Here is a 19,139-nt window from a genome sequence, read left to right as displayed (position 1 = left end):
TTTTGAGTGCATATTGAATTCCTAAAAAACTTGTATATTTGTAAATATATCTAGGTCCCTCAATTATTGTTAGCTTAGCATAATAATTTAATTAATTTACCTACATCAAGTTGAAGATGTAGTAATTGAAATAAGAATGCAAGTAAATTTTACAGCATACAAAAAGTTTTAATAGGTAAAATACACTAGATGATATAACAAACAAGAGAGAGAGTGAGTGAGATAAGGTATTACTACCCATTGAAAGGCATATAATGTTTCCTAACTAGACTAGACCCTGTACAAACAGAGTGAGATAGAAAACTGAAACTTTTCTGATTACAGACAAAAGTGCCTTCTAGTCTTAAATTTCACTATCATCGGTTCTTCAGGAGCGTAAAATGTATGCATTTATTGCTTTTCTAAAAAGTATTAAATTCAAAAGTTTTGCTTTGTGTCGTTTGGCCAAGCAGTTGTAGACAGGAAAGACTTTTTTCTGCATATGTTAGGTACCAAATTTTCCTATGTGTCAAATTAGAGTAAAATGAAATTTTTAATTGGCATATGAAATTTTTAAGGCATCAAATTTACCAAACTTTATTTACCATACACAATTTTTTTCTCAGGACTGCGCCTAAGTCGTTTTACTGCACTCATTGTGAAAAAATATTCATTCTCACACTCAAATTAGTGCGGGTAAGTATACTTTATCGTCCGCGATTTTGATTTCCTCTTTTTGAAATTATTTACTCTCTGGTAATAAGATCAATTATTATTATTAGTATGCGTCCTATCATCTGCTGCATTTTCCTGATAAAAACTGGGCCGACAGCCCGTACAGGGTGTCCCAATAAGTCGTACACGCGGCTGTTTCTGGAAAACTATACAGTATGGCTATTGGCTACCGAAATTTTTTTTATTAGTAAATGTGGCCAAGGGAAAATGCTGGAAATAATTTTGTGCTTTCTAAATCCACCGCTAGGGGGCGTTTCGATACCACTAAAATGAAAAATGTCCAAAAACTCTAAAAATTTTATCTCGTAAAAGTAATCCCCTATTCTCTACGAAGAATTTTCCTATTAAACTTTTTTTTCTATCTCTTCAAATAAAGTGGTGAGAGTAGTCCAAAGTTTGCTTTGAAAGAAATGAAATATCTCGAAAACGGCTAATCGTAGAAATTTTGTTTGCGGCATTTTAAAGAGCATTTTCTGTCCTGTAGACTGTCCCAAAACAATGTTCCATTTAGTTTTCGGTCTTTTCGATAGAGGGCGTTTTTACAAAAATTACACTTTCATCTTAGATATCTCAAAAAAATCAAATGCAATGGTATAGCTTCCTATTCGGCTTCCTAAAAGCTGAAAATTATTTTCAGTATTTCCTCTTGGCCACATTTACTAATAAAAAAAATTTCTTGTAGCAATACTACGTATAGTTTCCGAGCAACAGCCGCGTGCACGGCTTATTGCGACACCCTGTACAACACTTACATACAATATCCAATAACTTTTCTGTAGTCTTTGGATATTTTTCTTGGTAACTACAATTTCTTTTAAAGGAAATTACTCTTCATATAATTATGAAGAGCTGAACTTTTATGAGTATTTTTTGGTGCTATAGTTTTATTGTCTGCTTATTTAAAAAAAACTACTCTGTATATGTACCTATTCTGTCAAAATATTGTTTTATGTATACTATTATTTAATGTCTGTAATTAAATAAATTATATTTTCAGTAAAAAGGTCTGTATCCCAACTATCTGCTTATTGAAACTCTAGTTGGAAAAGTTGAGAAAATGAAACAAATTAATTTAATAAACCATTATTGTGTATATTTGGACAAACATTGTACAGAACTACCGTTTTCCACGTTTGGTGACTTTATTTTTCTTCTTGAAACCCTCAAACTCCATGCTAATCAGTGGATTGCTTTTGCGCGCCTTAAACTTTGTTGCCGTGTCCGACGATTGGCTATAATCCCTTTTCCGCTTCCCTTTCTTGTTCAATCCTGCCAAACCTTTCAGAGTTGGGGGGACAATATATTCAGGCACGTCACTTAAATGTTGTTGCACTCGCACTGTATGCAAGGCTTTATCGTGTCGTAAAACTTGCAAATCTGAGGGGTTATCTTCAAAGTAGGTTTTCAGTTTTTGACAGTTGAAGATTTCCTGTTTAATTTCCTTCAGTCTGGCTTCTCTAACCGCGATTTTGGTGACTGCGCGCCAAGCATCTTTGGCGCGATATCTGAAAGCTTCCACTTCCTCTAAATTAAACTGGTATGACTTGAAGACTGATACATTATCTTGGCCTTGTTTTAGGTAGTTTTCCACTTCTTCCAGTAAAGGATTTTCGCGTATACTCACAAAAGATAGTACACTTCCTTGGTTGTTACCTCTGGCAGTTCTTCCAGCCCTATGAATGTAAGAAGGTACATCTAAGGGAAAATCAAAGTTGATTACATTGGCCACACATTGAAAGTCTATACCGCGTGAGACACTGCTCTGCCCATCCTTGTGCCTTTTAAATTTTCCTCCTTTTTGAGTGGGTTTTGAAGGTTGATCAGGGTCAGGCTGCTCTAAAGCTTTCTCATCAGAAGCTACTATAATATCATACACTCCCTGATTGAATTGATTTACTGAGTGACATCTAACTGCAGCTGGAAGCTCAGAGTTTAATACACAAGTCCTTAGTGCAAACTGTTCAAGAAAGAGTTTGATTTTGTAGCACTTGTCAACACTTTGCACAAACACTATAGTTTTACCACGAATTAAATGCAGTTTCAGTAAAGAATATAAAATTGTAGCTTTGTCTATTTCTTCAGCTCTGATGTGGTAGTGGGTAATTTGACTTGATGGGGGTAATTCAGGCTCCTCTAGTGATAAAGTGACTGGGTTATGCAATACAATTTTTTTTAGACTTTTCACATCTTCACTAAGTGTTGCAGACACCAAAGCTGACTGGTAAATGTTTGGTAAAAAGGTTAAAAGCTTCTTAATTTCATCTTCATACCCAAAAGAAAACACTAAATCAGCCTCATCAATTACCACCATTTCTATGGATTTCTTCAGGTTAAGATTACCAGCTTCAATATGTTGTAAGCACCGAGCTGGTGTTGCAACAATAATATCAGGTTTCTCCATCAGCAAAGGTTTCTGTATGTTTAAATCCTCCTGTGGGGCAATGTCAATACATTTCACTTCTCTCGAGCACTTTATGGTCAAATTTTTAATCACCCGGTAAATCTGCTGGCATAATTCTTGACTGGGAGCTAGTATAAGAGCCTTAGTATCTTGTTGGGTGGCTATTTGCTTTAGATTTAGGATTTTCTGCACCATAGGAATGGCAAATGCTGCAGTCTTGCCTGAACCTGTTCTAGCCCTAACTAGGACATCTTTACCTTCTAAAAGGAAAGGAATGGCTTTCTCTTGAATGAGGGTGGGCATTGCCCATCCTAGTTTTTCGATAGCTTTTAAAATACGGTCGTCTAGTTCCATGCTGTGAAATGGTAGGGACTTTTCTTCTTCATCTTCCATTATTGTTAGTGCTGGTTGAGAGCTCTGCCTGGTGTGTGATTTTAACGACTGAATTGTATAAAAATAGTATTAAAGGTTATTGAAAATGTGTTGAACACTTGGAAAAACTAGTAAAAGTAGTAAACACACAACACTCTTCCATGCAGATTAATTGAGGTTATGTTAAATGTTTACATTTTGGAGGTTAGGGTTTGCAGTTGACAGTGTTCGTTTATTATCACTGTAAGGTTTAGTGTAAAACTGGCGTCTGGCAGTGGCAGAGATATAAATAAACTTATTTTTGCTTTAAACTTGCTAATAGAAAATTGAACGATTAAACGAACTTCCACGTGAAGTTCAATCGTAATTATATGAAGCGCTTCGTCCGAATAGATCACTTTACACTTACACTGTAGTACCGCTTTTAGGTGCTAGGTGGAGCCACTAATTTCAGAGAAATAAAAAAGAAAACTGCTATCTTTACCCATTCCATCATTGTTCCATCCTCTGTCAAACGTAACCATTACCTTTTCAAAGATAAATGCTGCGATATAGAGGGGTTGGGGAGAATCATAAATGGAAGAATTAAAAGAAAAACAAAGGGAGGGAGTGATCTATTCGGACGAAGCGCTTCATATAATTACGATTGAACTTCACGTGGAAGTTCGTTTAATCGTTCAATTATATTCAGCGCTTCGTCCTCTAGATCACTTTACACTTACACTGTAGACATTTAGAGACTACAATATCGCAGCAAACACTGCAAACAATAGGCACAAAATTCAGATACAGTTCCATATTTCTACTGAACGAAACATTTAATACCAAATTAAACAAAGAACACGTCCTTATATCACCTATTATCACATATTAGAGTAATACTGACCTAGCAAAGTCAAATGACGATACTAACGGTCTATTATAAAAACGGGCAAAACAGCTGGACTCTTTGGACCAACCGGCCGTCTTCCTAATAAGGTCCACAGATATTCCATTCCGAAAAGCTTTGGAAGTTGAAGCGTGCCTTGTAGAATGTGGACCAAAGACGGAAGTGTCAATACCCGCTTCAGCCAACGTACTTTTAATCCATCGCGCTAACGTTTGCTTCGATAAAGTTTTGTGTGGTGGTTTGCTGGACACGAACAGGTACTCTGCATTAACTGGCCTTAATGACGCCGTCCTTTCGACATATTCCAGTAAAACTGAAGCAACACACAGTTTTGGATTTTCGGGAAAAAATGGAATTTGTAGTATGGGCTCTAACGAGGATGGTCTCGTCGTTTTAATGGGGTCATCTATTAGGATTTGAATGCCCCCATGGCCCAATATAATTCTATCTACTTTAATTAAAGATAAAGTCTGAAGCCTGTGACCAGTTGTTAAGGTCAGAAGCATAATTAGTTTCTTGCCCAAGGTCAACAAATCGAGACCTTCATTAGGATAAGACATCTCTAAAAAATCCAACACTACCTTTGGATCCCAAGTAAAATTATACTTGGGACGAGAGGGTCGACATTTTGAAACGCCTCTGAAAAATCTGCGAAGCTGAAAGTTTTTCCCAATTTCCTCTGGCAGAATTAACGCCATTGCGGCCCTGTATGAATTGAGAGTACCATAAGACCAACTGGTAGTATCTAACATCTTCTGGAAAAACTGTAGTAGTTCAGAAGTGCTGGCAGAAAATACTGAAATTCCATGTTCGCTACAGTATTGCCACCACTGCTTGAAGGCACTTTCATACTGCTTGAGGCTATTTGATGACAAAGATTGCATATATGTTCCAATTGCTTCTTCCGGAATGCCTTTCAGTTTGAAAGCTTCCCAGACAATTTTGCTGCCACCAGGGTAAGCTTGTTGCATAAAGGATGACTGCTCCTAGAAGGTGAAATTAATAGAATAGGATCTGGTTTAAACTCAATCACGGCTCCCTTAGATAGCTTAATAAATAAGGGAAACCAGGGTTGAGATGGCCACTTGGGAGCTACAACAATTCCCTCAGCACCATCCTGAATAATCTTATTTAAAACTTTCGTAAGAAGAGAAAAAGGAGGAAATGCATAGAAATGTAAGTTTGTCCAGGATATAGTGAAGGAGTCAATAGCTTCAGCAGCCTCATCCTCCAACCAGGAAACGTATTTATGACACTTTGTGTTGTAATTTGTGGCAAAAAGATCTATATCAGGCTGACCAAGTTTATTGGCAATTTCTAAGAAGGCATAATCATTCAACTCCCATTCGCAATCTAAGGATAACATCCTTGAGTTCTTATCAGCCTTATTTTCTTTAGACTGAACGTAAGCTGCAAATAACCACAGATCTCTTTTTTCACAAAATTTCCAAATTCTTTTAGTAATTTGAAACAAACTAACATGTTGAATGCCGCCCATCCGATTGATATAAGAAATTGCAGTTGTGTTATCTATACGAAGCAAGATATTCTTGGAACAATCATTTCCCATAAAATGTCTAAGTCCCAAAAAGGCTGCCTTAAGCTCTAGAAAATTGATGTGTTTCTTTTTATCGTGATCGGACCAGAACCCAAAAGTATTACGAACGCCAGAAACTGCCCCCCAGCCAGTCGAGCTTGCATCAGTATAGATTTCAATGGAAAAAGATGTACAATTCATTTCTTTATAAGCGGAGGATATTGAAACCTTCCACCATTGTAAATCCTTGATAACTGCTTGAGACAGACTCATTTTTGCCTGATAATTCTGGTTGTTTTTTCGTAAGGCCAAAAACTTCTCTCGCTCAAGAGATTTTGTATACAACTTACCGTATTTGACTGCTGGGCAAGCAGAAACCAGAAGGCCGACTAATTGGGCAAAGATCTGAATAGTAAACATTTTCTTACTCAACAGAATGGTCACACTTTGTACAATTTTTAGCTTTTTCTCCATAGGTAACTCAACTCTCATTTCTTGACTATCAAATAAAAAACCTAGAAACTTACAACGTGTTGATGGAACACAACAGCTCTTACTACTGTTTACAGTGAATCCCAAGTGTTGAAGGCCAGTCACCACAAAGTCAGTATTTTGTTTAGCCACTTCCATATTAGTATGAATTAGTAAAAGGTCATCAATATAACAAACACACAGAATACCTTGTGCTCTCAAATACGACAAAAAAGGTTTTAGCAGTTTGGTAAAAATATAAGGTGCTATAGACAGACCAAAGGGTAATACCTTGAATTCATAAACACAGTTGTTAAATTTAAACCTCAAGAACCTTCTGAATGAGGGATGGACTGGTATAGAAAAGTATGCATCTTTCAAGTCTATTTTGGTTAGCAAGTTTCCTTGACAAATCAATTTCATGGCGGTTCGTGAATCCTCCATTTTAAAGTGGGGAGCATCAATAAAGGCATTCAATTTTTTTAAGTTTAATATGAACCTTTTACCCCCGTCAGGTTTATCCACCAAAAAATATGAAGATAAAAACTGTTTTTTATTAGATTTTGCCTTTTGAATAACCCCTTTAGATAACAACTGCAAAATCTCCTGCTGAAGGTAAATTTGCTCAGTTGGAGACCAATTAGATAATCTAGGAAAACCAACCTGATAAGGTGTCCTAGCAAAAGGTATTTTAAGGCCCATAATCCAATCACAAATATACTGTGGGGAACCAAGTAGCTCCCAATTTGATATAAAGTATTGTAAACTCCCTGCAGGCAGAATACTTACTGGAAAAGTTACTTCCTGTAGTAATTGCGTTGAGGTCGCTGTTTCTGTTGCCCCCTCCTCTTTTGAGTCTGATGTAGATTGTTCTGCGAAGATTGCCCAGGTTGATGTCGGTTTTCCCTTCGCTGAGGAAACGACGGGCGATAAGAGTTTAAAGGCTTTGAGACGCCTACACGGGAACGAGCTAAATCCTGACCTGATCTTTCTGCACTCTTCAGTGCCTTAATTTTTTCGCCAAAATCGGAACCAAACAAAAATTGATCGATTTTAGTGGTGGTAGCCAGGTGGGAAATGGATTTATTAAACGTCCTGGCTGCCAAATATCTCCTTTGTTTAGAAATCTTATAATGTAGGTTAGCTAAAATAACCCCCGCTTGACTGCACAAAGTAACAGCCTTATTAGTTAAATCTTGATCATTAGCAAGAGCACAGGTAGTTAATCTGCCTATGGCAGACAGGGCAAAAGCCAGGTCATGCTGGAAATCAGCCTTAAATTTGTCCCGAGTTAAAGTATCTCGTGACACAGTAACTGACACCTCTGGGTTCAAGAGGGGCGCATTAGCCAAAGGGAGATTATCAGGAATTGGATTTAGCAGCTGATATTTACTTACAAGCTCCTCTTTGGCACCATTGGTCAAAATATAAGACCAGCGAGTTTCTAACTCAGGATTCACTACAAAACTATTGTTATTTTTAACTTGAGGGTTGTCCCCTAACAATTCCAACAAGTGGTCAGGAAGAGCATTTTGTTGCTCCCCTCTGTCGGAAGATAAAGCAGGATTATGTCCGGAATTGCTCAAATTATCTTCAGTAGGCAAACCAGATAAAAAACTTCTTTCTGGGCTGGTTAAGAGAGAAATAACAGACCCACTGTGGCTTTGGTCACTGGTATCAAAATCTTGACCTTGAGTTTTACAGGAACGAGCCGAGTCACTATAAATGGGTTGCGGACGATCACCTGACGCCGAACCACATGGACTGCGGACACGCCTGGTAGTAAAAGACATTTTTTGTCTCGAATTATTCCGACTAGGCGGACTGCTGCTTAAATGCCGGGATTGCCGGATGGAGGCTGAACCATGTCTCTCATATCGATCACCCTCCTTGGACTTTCTCCGGCGAGATGAAGAAGGACTAGAGGGAGAACGGCCATCTTGTGCATGAGCAAGATTGCAGCGACGAGCATCACCACTCGGAACCTTACTTTTCCCTCGACTACGGCGGTCAGAACGACGCCGTAACCGATCCAATTTTTCCTGTAAGCGTTGAAGCTCCTTATCGTACTTACCCATCCCAAAAAACTAAAAAATCTAAAAGAAAAAACCTAAAATCGAAAGATAAGATTTTACGATGCTACACCATATGCACTAAAAAGCGTAATGGTTACGTTTGACAGAGGATGGAACAATGATGGAATGGGTAAAGATAGCAGTTTTCTTTTTTATTTCTCTGAAATTAGTGGCTCCACCTAGCACCTAAAAGCGGTACTACAGTGTAAGTGTAAAGTGATCTAGAGGACGAAGCGCTGAATATAACTATAATTGTGTTACAATACATGTATTCTATCATGTTGATGCCTTCAAGTGTTTCTCCAAAAATTGGTATTTAAACTCGGAACGCACTCCTCCTTGTATTCCTGGTTGCCGGTTATTGGCAATCCGCGCAACTGGTAATATGTCTGAAAATCAAACATCTTTTGTGATTTTTTAAGCAAAAATAAGCATGCATCATAGTCCGTGTGTCCTCAATAATATTTTTGTCTTAACTTTTGAAAAGTAAATTTATTCGAAACACGAGAAGTTGGTGCTGTTTCCTTTTTTCATCCCTTTAACACCCAAATTTCATTTTTTTAAGAACCAGTTCAACGGGGTATTTGAACCAGCTTTTGCAAAGGAACCTCGGTAATAAGTGTTATTTAAAAAATATAACAGTCATAGCAGTCGTATTTTTTTTCCAAAATTGAAAAATAATGAACACGGTGACAGTTGTTAGTTGTTAGAACACCTTTGTAAATATTTAAATTTAATTTCAAATTATCAAAATGAAATATTAATTGAAGTTGAGTAATTCTGGGATATCCCTACATTCTGAAGTTTTTGGGGCTTTTTCATAAAACTGATGTTAGTCAAAAAGATAATAATATATTTTTGTGGAAATAGTCTTAAAACACTCTCTCTCAGCATTCTTCAGTGCTTCCTGATTGATAAAGTTTTAGGATCATACACAAAAACAATGGTTAATATCAAACTGTATTTATTTAACAGAATTCGTTTTAGTAATACTAAACTGTAAACAGTGATATAATGTCTCAACTAATAAGAGATAAAAATAAATATTTTATTTCGTTATAATCTTGGAATTATTTTAATTTAACGTATATAGACAATAAAACATCTATAAAGTCTTTGTTATAGTGCTGTGGCTCGATGAAAACGACATCTTCGTTAAACTGTGCATATCCTGAAAATTTAAAACTTGTTCTAAATAAACAGTTTGAAAACTTAACGTTATAACAAAATTGATTTATAGTACAGTAAAAGTTAAAGGTTTATAAGGCTTAAGTACCTTTTCTAATGAGTTAGGTAACAAATTTGGGTTCCTAGTTACGACTAGTTCTAATCTATCTCCTGCAGACGCAATCAAGGGAACTGTGAGGCAACAATCAAAGTCTGTGGTTTTGGTGTCGTTAACCTATAAAAGAAGTTAATGTAACTCCAGCCAAACTGTAATTTTTTAAACTGATTTTACTTGAATTATTCTATCGTAGGGTCTCAGCAGGCCTACTATATCAGCAGGTCCTCCTTTTCTGATCCGATTAATGTAGACTCCTTTAACGTAAAGTCCATCACTAACACTGAACCCATAATCATCGTAGATTGAGTCCTTATAAAGTGTCACATGGTAGACTTCCTTGTCTAAAATATTCTCATTACTGCAAGAGGTTGTTAGACGTTCCATGGTACCGTGATGGTTGTAGTGGCTGTGACTGAATAATAGGTTAACGTACAATTAAACGGTTAAATTGGTAATACTTACACCATGGTGTTTCCAAAATTGTAGTTGGGTAATGGCAAAGGACTGGGGCAAAACATCTCCTCAGTATCTGAGTAGTACTGAAGTTCAGAGTTGCGCTTCCTATTCTTGGTCAAAGTCAGGTCTTTCTCCTGGTGATCCGTGAATTGATGTTCTTGATAGCTCAATGGTTCACTTAGAACACTTTCAATGTCCTTAAATTCTGTATAATCCAATTTATAACAAACAATAGGAAAATATGGTTTTAGTACCGTAATTATTTTCGTTTTGGGCATCTCCCGGATTACTGCTATCCCAGCTGTGGATGGCACTGTCCACGCTCATTAGTCCTGGACTTGAGTAACTGCATCTAGGCTCATCCAGACCTGGGGGATCTGTGGGAAATTGCATGGATTACTTGGTTATCAGTGTTGTAATGAAAGTTCGAACCGTTTTTGATGTTTCTCGCAATTTTGAGTTGGACTCGATCCCCAGAAGTTTGCAGTAACCGTATAGCTTCCGATAGGGGGCGTTGTTCTAAGCTTTCACCGTTGATTGCTAGGATTCTGTCGCCTACGTGAAGAGCTCCAGTTTTTTCAGCCAAACCCCCTTTAAAACAAATTGTTAATTAGTCTATCCATGTATACAATATTTTGAAAATAGTAAGGATTTTTTGATTTTTTTTTTGTAACTGAATTGCACTTTTATAGTAACTTTTAAAGGTTCTCCAAAGTGGCATGGTCAGTTTTCTAATCCAACGTTTCGTTTTTCCTGTGTTATAACCAAATTTTTGTTTCTAAGTACTGCCATAGCTATTTTTTAGCAGTTTTCGAAACTATTTTACAGATGAAAGTAATTAAAAATGCCAAGTAAACACTATCTAGACAGGATTTTGGGAGAATTGAAAGGTTGAACACTATTTAGACAACTTTTTTAAGGTTATTAAACTAAATATAAATTCAGTGATGAACGAATACTTATTAACACTTTGCAGCTCTTGTGTGACATTAAAAAGTCAATTTAATTGTAAAATTGTATATTTTGACTTTATTTTGCTAAGCTATGCGTTTTTTTACAAAATTTGAACGATTTTCGAAGAAAATTAATATTAAAACGTTTTCAAAGTCAAAATAGCGGTAGAATAATCGGTCAAAAAACACTAGATAAAGGTAGATAAAAAAATCAGTAATTTATATAAGAAAAACAAATTTTATTTGATATGATTTTGTAATAATTTCGAAAAGTTTTAATCATCGATTCTACATCGAAAATAACTGTCATAAATTTCAAAAACACGTCTCGTTTCGAAAACTGTGTTAAACTTTAATTCTTGCTAATTTGGTTGCTAGGCAAATTTGGTTTTTGAGGGTAATTTAGCTAGGCAGTCACGTGACCCACTTAGAGTAAGAAAATTACTGTTTTAGGCATATTTCTGGAGTCTTCAGTAAATTTCCTATCCAATAACCTGAAAAAACAGTACAAAATTTGGTACAGACAGAGAGAAAAGCGTTATCAAAATTTGAACTGCCAGAAGGACAGTAAGTGATAAAAAAGCCTGTAAAACCCACTTGGAGTAAGAAAATGACTGTTTTAAGCACATTTTTGGAATTCTCAGTAAATTTTCTATCCAATAACCTGGAAAAAAGCAATACAAAATTTGTTAGTCAGTGAGAAAAGCGGTGTCAAAGTCGGAACTCCCAAAAATACAGTTTGTAAGAACAGTCAGGGACAAAATCGCCTGTAAAACCCATTTGGAGTAAGAAAATTACTGTTTTAAGCAAATTTTTGGAATCCTAATTAAATTTCCTATACAATAACCTGGGGGTAAATAATATGGGCTTGATTTTAATAATATGCGGTTTGGACCATTTGCACGATAATTTGTATAGTCCTGTAAATCAGTACACAGCAATACTTATCCCATCCATGCTTATGGCCTCTTGAGAATCCTATGAGATTAAATTTTTTCTGCTGTATTACATATTGTAAAGTTTGACAGGTGTCAAATGTTTTACTGTTTTGACTTCTGTCATACCCAGTGATAAATCTTAAACTGTTAAGATAAGAATATACAAGTCTTGCTTAATTTCAATCGGCTTACGAGCTATGACACAATTTGGAGTGGACATGCTTACTTTGCTATGTTGCCAAAGCTTCAAAATTCATTCCAAAATGAACTTTAAACCTGGAATATCATTATAATTTGATTAAATTCGAGAAAATGTCAAAGGGGAAAAGCTGTAAGTAGGGCCTCCAAAGAACCAGAAGTTTAGTGTATTCCTGAAACTTCACGGTTTGTTTTTGCTTCAATCTGACTGCTGTTAGTATAGTCCGTTCCTCCTATCGTAAAATTCTAAAACTTTAAGTTTTCTAATCTACAGTTTGTCAATCAGTTTTCATATAGTCTATTCCACCAAGGTACAGTCTTCATAGATTACAAACGTATGCTTTGTTACCACATTGGATAAAATGCTTGGTTTTTAATAGTATAGTCTAATTATTATTCAATCTTGGAGGTATAGTTCACTATATCAGAATTAAAAAATATTTACGTTGTGTCTTTTTGGTCACATCGATGGAAAATATCTACAATTAAACAGGTTAAACTAAAGCTTAGTTAACCACGAAATAACCTATACAGACTCACCTTCAGTTAGCCGAGATAAAATAATTGGATCGGCGCTATCCTCGCTACCGGAAATTGTAATTCCCAATGGGCCACCGTATCTGAAAGTTGAAAACCAATTAGATGCCAAGTTTGTTATCTGACACAATAACAGCAGTAACGCTTAAGTTGATTCAGTACATTTCATATTGCTCCTAATATGGCTCTATTTTTGTAGTGTCTCTTTTATGTGGAAAGTTTAGATTCAGTTTTTCCAGCTAAATTCATCCGAAAATTGTATCTTTGTATTTACTGTCTATATGACATTTTGATCTTTTAGGAGCTGTTTGACCGTAGCTTGAGTGTACTTGTAGATGTTTCCATCTTTCATATTTCGTTTACTACACAGGGTGATATTTCTCTTGCTCAGTATATTAAATCTGGATTAAATCTCTCCCCAGCACAATTTATTAAAGCTGATTAGTGGTCCATAACGCTCTGTTTGTATTGAAATTCAAGTTCGCCATCCCCATCAAAACGTAATGCGAACGGTGTTTGCAGACCGAACAATATAAACACACCCACAACGTTAGAGCTGAATATAATTTATGTTGTAACCGGACAACTCCAGAGCGAATCTGGATCGTTTGGAGTGGCTGTTACGTTCTGGGTCATTAGTATCTCGATTGTATGTCGGCTGAGAAATCAAGATAATGCTCCTCCTTCCAGTCTAAAAGCGAGTTTCAGTTTCGCTTTATTAATGCCCCTTACAATGAGTTTTAGAATGGGAATGGTTTAGATGTAAACATCCACTAGTTACTAGCTTACAGAGTTGGGATTTTAAGTATCACAAATGGTAATTTAAACTAGGAGATTCAATAGAGACTGTAAAAAAACCAGTAAAAGCAGTGAATATTGTGTTTTTGAAAACTCTGCTTTATGCAGATGATTCTATAGGAATGAATCAGACATTTTTTTTTTTTTGAGAAAAGAAAATAAAAGAAATGATTACCAAAAATTTTCTGTAAATAGAGAAATCTTAATTTGATGTAAAATATGAGTAATTTTAGGGGTAAACCGCTGAGTACAATTTTGTACACTAATTCCTAATATGCCAATAATGTCCACTAATTCCTTGTAATGCCCAGTAATTCCTAATAACTCCCAATAACTAACCTAACCTAACAATACCCACTAATTTCCTGAATTACCACGACTGGAGAATCTAAAAAAACCTTTTTTAAATAAAACAAAAGTAAAAATAAGAAAAATATGGGTGCAACGATTTAACCGGAAGTAGATATTAACTGCTACTTAAATGGGACACCTTGTATATTATTGCATTTTTGGATTCTACGTCAAATTCATTAATGTCATACACTTTTCTTTATCTGTTTCTGAGATATTTACCGTTCTATGTGAAATTTCATATTTTCAGTCTCCAGAACAATAATTTTAATTTTTACATATCAGGGAACGTTTTTTTCTTCGTTTTTGTGTTTTGTCGTGTTATTCAAGGTTTGTTCTAAGAGTGGGTGAAGCAAAACGATAAAATATATTATACAGGATGGTCAAAAAAAGAGCTCAACCCGTCAGTTCTAAAAAAGACGTTTTCCAAATTTAACACTCCTTATTCTTATAACTTTGTCTGATTCTCTGTTCAAAATTAAGGTAAGTTTGTATTAGGTCACTTATTTAAAAAAATATTTTTTAAACTGATACTTTGAACCACCCTATAACTGTCAAAATAATCGAGTTATTGAAGGTTAAAGTAGTAGCTGTCAAATTCCGTCAAAACTGTGAAACAACTCGTTTATTTGCAACACTTTGCATAGACTTTTATATGTCAATGGATAGAAAATATAATGGGCTTTCCAAAAATAATAGTTTATTCTTGCCTATAACTTCTTTGAGGGATTTTTTTTTAAATCGGTCAGGTACGGCCCTGATATTTGGCTTAAACCTAGCACAGTGAGTGTCAAATTTAGAGCCGTAGCAAAACTGTAGAAATAAAATGATTAAAGTCGATTTTCGCTTGCTCTAAGTGGCCAACATAACGCAAAACCCATTGGAATAGTGGTGGTGTTTCAGGCAAATTTGTCCCTTACGAAAATTGTCATTGGCAAAATCGGTTTTTCAAGAAATTTCTATGCATTACATCGTAGTAGACCTAGTAGCTGATGTAACCGTGTTTTCTTAATTTTCCAGGGTCAAATTAGCCCTAACCAGTCAAAAAGTGTTTCTGGGGCACTCGTAAGTAACATGCGAATTTGTAACACTTTGTATATACTTTTATATGACGATGGACAGCCAATGAAATGAGCTTTGTATTGACGTAGAAAAGTCGGTTGGTTAGTGGTACCGTTTAGCCACTAGAGGGCGTCAACTTTGACCAATTCTTTTGGTGTATCCTTTTGTTTAATATTCAAAAACCCGTTTAATTGCACTATTTTTGCTAGAGTTTTATACGTCAATGGAGAGCCAATGAAATGAGCTTTCTAACAGTCTCCCAATTTGTATGGATAAGTTAGACGGTTTGGCCGCTAGAGGGTCTCAAAGTTGATGGGTTAGGGGTACGGTAACATTTTTAAAATTTCATTCATTTTATTCCAACGGAATTAAGTGAAATTACCAAACTTTATTTACGTTTAAATTTGAATGGTAGAAATTATTTTATCAATTTTTTTCTTTTAATATAATTTAGTCGTTCCCAATTTTATTATTAGTTTAATTCCTAAAGTTTGTACACCATAATGCCCCAGCGGTTTACCCCTCGAATTTTAGCCATTTATTTTGGTTGTTCGTTTATCAGTAACCAACTTAAGAAGTTTCTTCTTTTTAATTTAAGTATATTTTGTCACGAATCTGACTTACCGGTGAAGTTCTACGGTGTACACCACGCTATCCAAAAACAAGTTGGAATTTTCAGTTTCGGTTTTCTCCACTTTTAAAGTCACAATATCGTTGCCTGAGGTTTGGAAGAGGTCGAATGCGGACTCGAGGCTGCAACAACGATATATATATATATATATATACAATCTTTATTCTCCAAAAGAAAAGGCTATCGGCCCTAGTGGCCTTTCTGCCCATAGTAATAACATCATTTAGAGATTAATAATATACACTATTTATAAGCTATCTATATGTATGTACAATTTCAATAATACAGTACTTATATCTAGAGTTAATGTATGTCTTGGTAGTGTTCTGTCAAAGTTGTGTTTGGCGTCAGGTATCGTGAGGTTCGGGTCTGTCGGGTGAACAACGATATATTTTTGCTTATTAGTAAAATTTACTTATTTTTCAAATACACATTTGAAGAGATACAAGAAACGGCATTTTAATAAAACTAGAAAGCTTTCAACTTGATGTTTAAGTTTTAGAGGTTTATTTTCTTCGCAAATTTGCGAGTTCAAAAAGGAATTCCTAAAGACAACTAAGTTTTAATGAGTTTGCCAGTTTTGACGACACGCACACGTACTTTAAATGTCTATTTACTGAACGATATTGTGATTAAACTGTTTTGTTGAATCGGCGAAAATAATACGTGAGTTCCAATACATGTAAGCGATGATTTGATTTTCTGTCCAGTTATCTGTATGCTATATTTACGAAATTGTTTACACCCTTTATGAATTCAATATTTATACAGTTGGTTTAGGAAAGTTACAAAAAAAGTGAATTCTTACCTAAGATGATCTAGTGGTCGTCCATCAATGGCAAGCAAACGATCACCAGCATGTAAAGTGCCAGTGCGATGAGCTATAGATCCTCTTCGTATCTCCGAGATCAAAAAAGGCTCTTCAGGTTGGTGTTTTGAAGCTGAAATGAAACGTTTTACCACGGACAATTAGCTGAAACCAGTCGAAAACTAAATGTACTGTCACAAAGACGAAATTCGTGCTGAGAGAGGCGAAAAAGTCGACAGTTTTGACGGCCACTCGAAAAATGCATAGTAAACGCGTATAAAACAGCTGAAAGCAGCGACAAATCTGCCAACCATCGAGGTTTCGTGATTAAGTATCCCTTAACAGGAGGGTAGGGTTATAGAAAGTGACTACTTGAGGCCCATTCGAGCCTCATTATCGCCCGTTTCTCTTTCTCCCTCCAAAGAAACTTATTATGTCGAGGGTTCAAGATGAATAAAACGTCTTTGTATACACGAGTTGTTGAATTAAGAATATCCCAAGTTTTGTGGGTTTTATACGATTTGGATTCCTTTAAAGCAATTAATTCATTGATATTCAATTCAGTTGGTATTTGTGTTTCAAAAATGTTCAATTTACCATAATCACAGTTACATTTGTATTTTTATCTTCTATGAGAAAACATTTAGACTAGTATTTTGCACTTTACCAAAATCCTATTTTCTGCACTTCTGTTCGTCCTATTACCTGTTATGGTGATACCTAAATTAGGACCTCGTCGAGCCATTCGGACCGTAAAAACTCCACTAGAAGGAACGATGGTACCAGCAACATCAAATTCCGTTGTTAAAGTGATGGTTCTGCCCCCCGTCGAGTCCGCCCCCATTTCCAATATGGACGTGATCTCTTGGAGGGTGAGGTTTGATTGGTGGTTCACCGAAACTATTCTGTCTCCAACTTGGAGGCAACTGCACCTGCAAAAATATCAGTAAAATCTAAAATAGTTTGTTACAAAGCCATATTCGGATACGTTATGATTAAGTTGCCTATCCAATGACAAGTGTGATAAACATGATTGATTGAACATAAGGCTGGTTAATCAACAATTTTGATTTATGGCCGTTTGAACAGAGTTATCATTAGGTAACACTCTACTAGGGTTTCCTTAATTTTTAGATGAGAAACAGAAACTTGCTGGAAACATTACTTTTTAGGTGTTAATAAATGCAGCAAAAGAGACAAAAACTCACGTTTGTGCAACATTTACGTAAATCTCAACAAAGTGGGTAGTTTGTGATTGGTCATAAAAAGCAGAAATGCAATGAAACGCCATTTTAGTCAGTATTTTTGATATCTGGGATTTAGGGCACTAAAATTTGCTGTGTAACTAGTAAATTGACCTTAAAACCCAGAGACATGGAGGTGGCCACATTCATAAGAACAAGTCGATTAGCAACCAAAAAATCGGATTTTAAATGCGAGAAGCAAAATAACGTTTAAGGCCCAGTTGTATATTAGTGGTTTAACTTTTGTACCTCGTTTAAGTCAGAAATGTCACTTTGACAGCAATACATTTCTTACGAGAAAGTTCAATTACCAGTTGCAGTTCAACTGAACTGGTCTTTGAACTGCGATTGTACAACTGGGCCTTAGTAATGCTTTTTTGATTAGTAATCGATTTATTTCAGTGTATTTAGAAGAAAATTGTCTAGCGATTGCTAATTGATGTGTTCTTATGAATGCGGACAGTATTTCTTTTATATCACCAACAAAAATGGCAGAAGTGGCAGTTAAAATGCATTAAAACACAATTTCAGTCAGTATTTTTGAAATCTGGGGGTTACTGCCCTGAAATTTGTTGGATAGCCAGTAAATTGACCATAAAATCCAGATATGTACTGTATTTTTTCCATAAACAAGCCTTAATGTACTGAAACGGTAATCATTACCATCAAAAATGCAAGAATGTGAGTTAGAATGAAATGAAACACAATTTCAAGCAGAATTTTTGAAATCTGGGAATTACGGTCTTAAAATTTGCTGTGTAGCAAGTAAATTAACTTTAAAATACAGTAACGTGTTGCAGGGTTTTTATAAACAATCTTTACTTCACTCTAACAGTGATAAATAGAAGGATTGTTAGTTAAATGGTGATACTGCCCTGAAATTTGCTGTGTAGCCAGTAAATTGACCATAAAATCCAGGGACGTACAGCATTTTTTCCATAAACAACTATTACTTAACTCAAACTGTGATAAATTCTTTTGAAAATGAAGGAAAGTCAGAAATGCAATTAAACGCCATTTCAATCAGTATTTTCGAAATTTGGGGGTTATGGCACTGAAATTTGTTGGATAGTCAGTAAATTGACCATAAAATCCAGATACGTACTGTATTTTTTCCATAAACAATCCTTACTGTACTGAAACGGTGATCATTACCATCAAAAATGCAAGAATGTGAGTTAGAATGAAATGAAACACAATTTCAAGCAGAATTTTTAAAATCTGGGAATTACGGTCTTAAAATTTGCTGTGTAGCAAGTAAATTAACCTTAAAATACAGTGACGTGTTGCATTGTTTTTATAAACAATCTTTACTTCACCTTAACTGTGATAAATAGATCACAAAGGAAGGATTGTCAGTTAAATGGAAATGAAACGCCATTTCAGTTAATATTTTCGAAATCTGGGTGTTACTGCCCT

At 35.6% G+C, this 19,139-nt stretch overlaps 3 protein-coding genes across 13 annotated transcripts in view; all 3 read right to left on the bottom strand.

Annotated features, from left to right (window-relative positions):
- Positions 1–1,785: 1,785 nt before the first annotated feature.
- On the bottom strand, positions 1,786–3,721 carry Ddx56 (putative ATP-dependent RNA helicase DDX56). The gene has a single exon (XM_081985028.1). It carries the CDS (start codon positions 3,506–3,508, stop codon positions 1,832–1,834), a length of 1,677 nt encoding a protein of 558 aa, XP_081841154.1. The 5' UTR covers positions 3,509–3,721; the 3' UTR covers positions 1,786–1,831.
- A 565-nt stretch (positions 3,722–4,286) lies between these two features.
- On the bottom strand, positions 4,287–8,590 carry LOC145732626 (uncharacterized). Of its 4 annotated transcripts, none has more exons than XM_081985016.1 (4): positions 7,367–8,565; positions 7,174–7,295; positions 4,958–5,362; positions 4,603–4,689 (listed from the first exon to the last, which is right to left on the bottom strand). In XM_081985016.1, exons 1-4 carry the CDS (start codon positions 8,460–8,462, stop codon positions 4,654–4,656), a joined length of 1,659 nt encoding a protein of 552 aa, XP_081841142.1. In that variant the 5' UTR covers positions 8,463–8,565; the 3' UTR covers positions 4,603–4,653. The 4 variants fall into 4 exon arrangements, with proteins under 4 accessions (XP_081841140.1, XP_081841142.1, XP_081841143.1 ...); XM_081985017.1 differs by lacking the exon at positions 4,603–4,689 and having other exon boundaries at positions 5,091–5,172; positions 5,229–5,362; positions 7,367–8,567; XM_081985015.1 differs by lacking the exons at positions 4,603–4,689; positions 4,958–5,362 and adding exons at positions 6,260–6,428; positions 6,481–6,993 and having other exon boundaries at positions 7,048–7,295; positions 7,367–8,590.
- Positions 8,591–9,406: 816 nt separating this feature from the next.
- Positions 9,407–19,139, bottom strand: part of Grip (Glutamate receptor interacting protein) — a 121,662-nt gene continuing 111,929 nt past the window's right edge. For all 8 annotated transcript variants that reach the window (XM_081984990.1, XM_081984989.1, XM_081984995.1 and 5 more), the window contains 10 exons: positions 17,182–17,408; positions 16,477–16,609; positions 15,662–15,790; positions 12,830–12,909; positions 10,633–10,791; positions 10,455–10,577; positions 10,207–10,405; positions 9,919–10,156; positions 9,736–9,861; positions 9,407–9,630 (listed from right to left, as the gene is read on the bottom strand). In XM_081984990.1, the coding sequence (XP_081841116.1) occupies positions 9,565–9,630; positions 9,736–9,861; positions 9,919–10,156; positions 10,207–10,405; positions 10,455–10,577; positions 10,633–10,791; positions 12,830–12,909; positions 15,662–15,790; positions 16,477–16,609; positions 17,182–17,408 (1,480 nt within the window). In that variant the 3' untranslated portion in view covers positions 9,407–9,564. The remainder of the gene's footprint in view (positions 9,631–9,735; positions 9,862–9,918; positions 10,157–10,206; positions 10,406–10,454; positions 10,578–10,632; positions 10,792–12,829; positions 12,910–15,661; positions 15,791–16,476; positions 16,610–17,181; positions 17,409–19,139) is intronic.

This window comes from Ips typographus, linkage group LG8, assembly GCF_016097725.1.
Source record: "Ips typographus isolate SLU linkage group LG8, UJ_Ityp_2.0, whole genome shotgun sequence".
NCBI classification, from domain to species: domain Eukaryota; kingdom Metazoa; phylum Arthropoda; class Insecta; order Coleoptera; family Curculionidae; genus Ips; species Ips typographus.
Note: the sequence above shows the minus strand (reverse complement) of the source record. Positions and strands in the feature narration are given on the sequence as shown.

What these genes read in the sequence shown, in the direction of transcription:
- LOC145732626 (XM_081985014.1), bottom strand. Translation starts at nt 8,462, where the DNA reads ATGGGTAAGTACGATAAGGAGCTTCAACGCTTACAGGAAAAATTGGAT. An exon ending in GAAGAGTGCAGAAAGATCAG is followed by an intron (nt 7,296 to 7,366) that starts GTCAGGATTTAG and finishes TCGTTTCCTCAG; the next exon opens with CGAAGGGAAAACCGACATCA. An exon ending in TACAGGAAGTAACTTTTCCA is followed by an intron (nt 5,363 to 7,173) that starts GTAAGTATTCTG and finishes TTCACCTTCTAG; the next exon opens with GAGCAGTCATCCTTTATGCA.
- Ddx56 (XM_081985028.1), bottom strand. Translation starts at nt 3,508, where the DNA reads ATGGAAGATGAAGAAGAAAAGTCCCTACCATTTCACAGCATGGAACTA.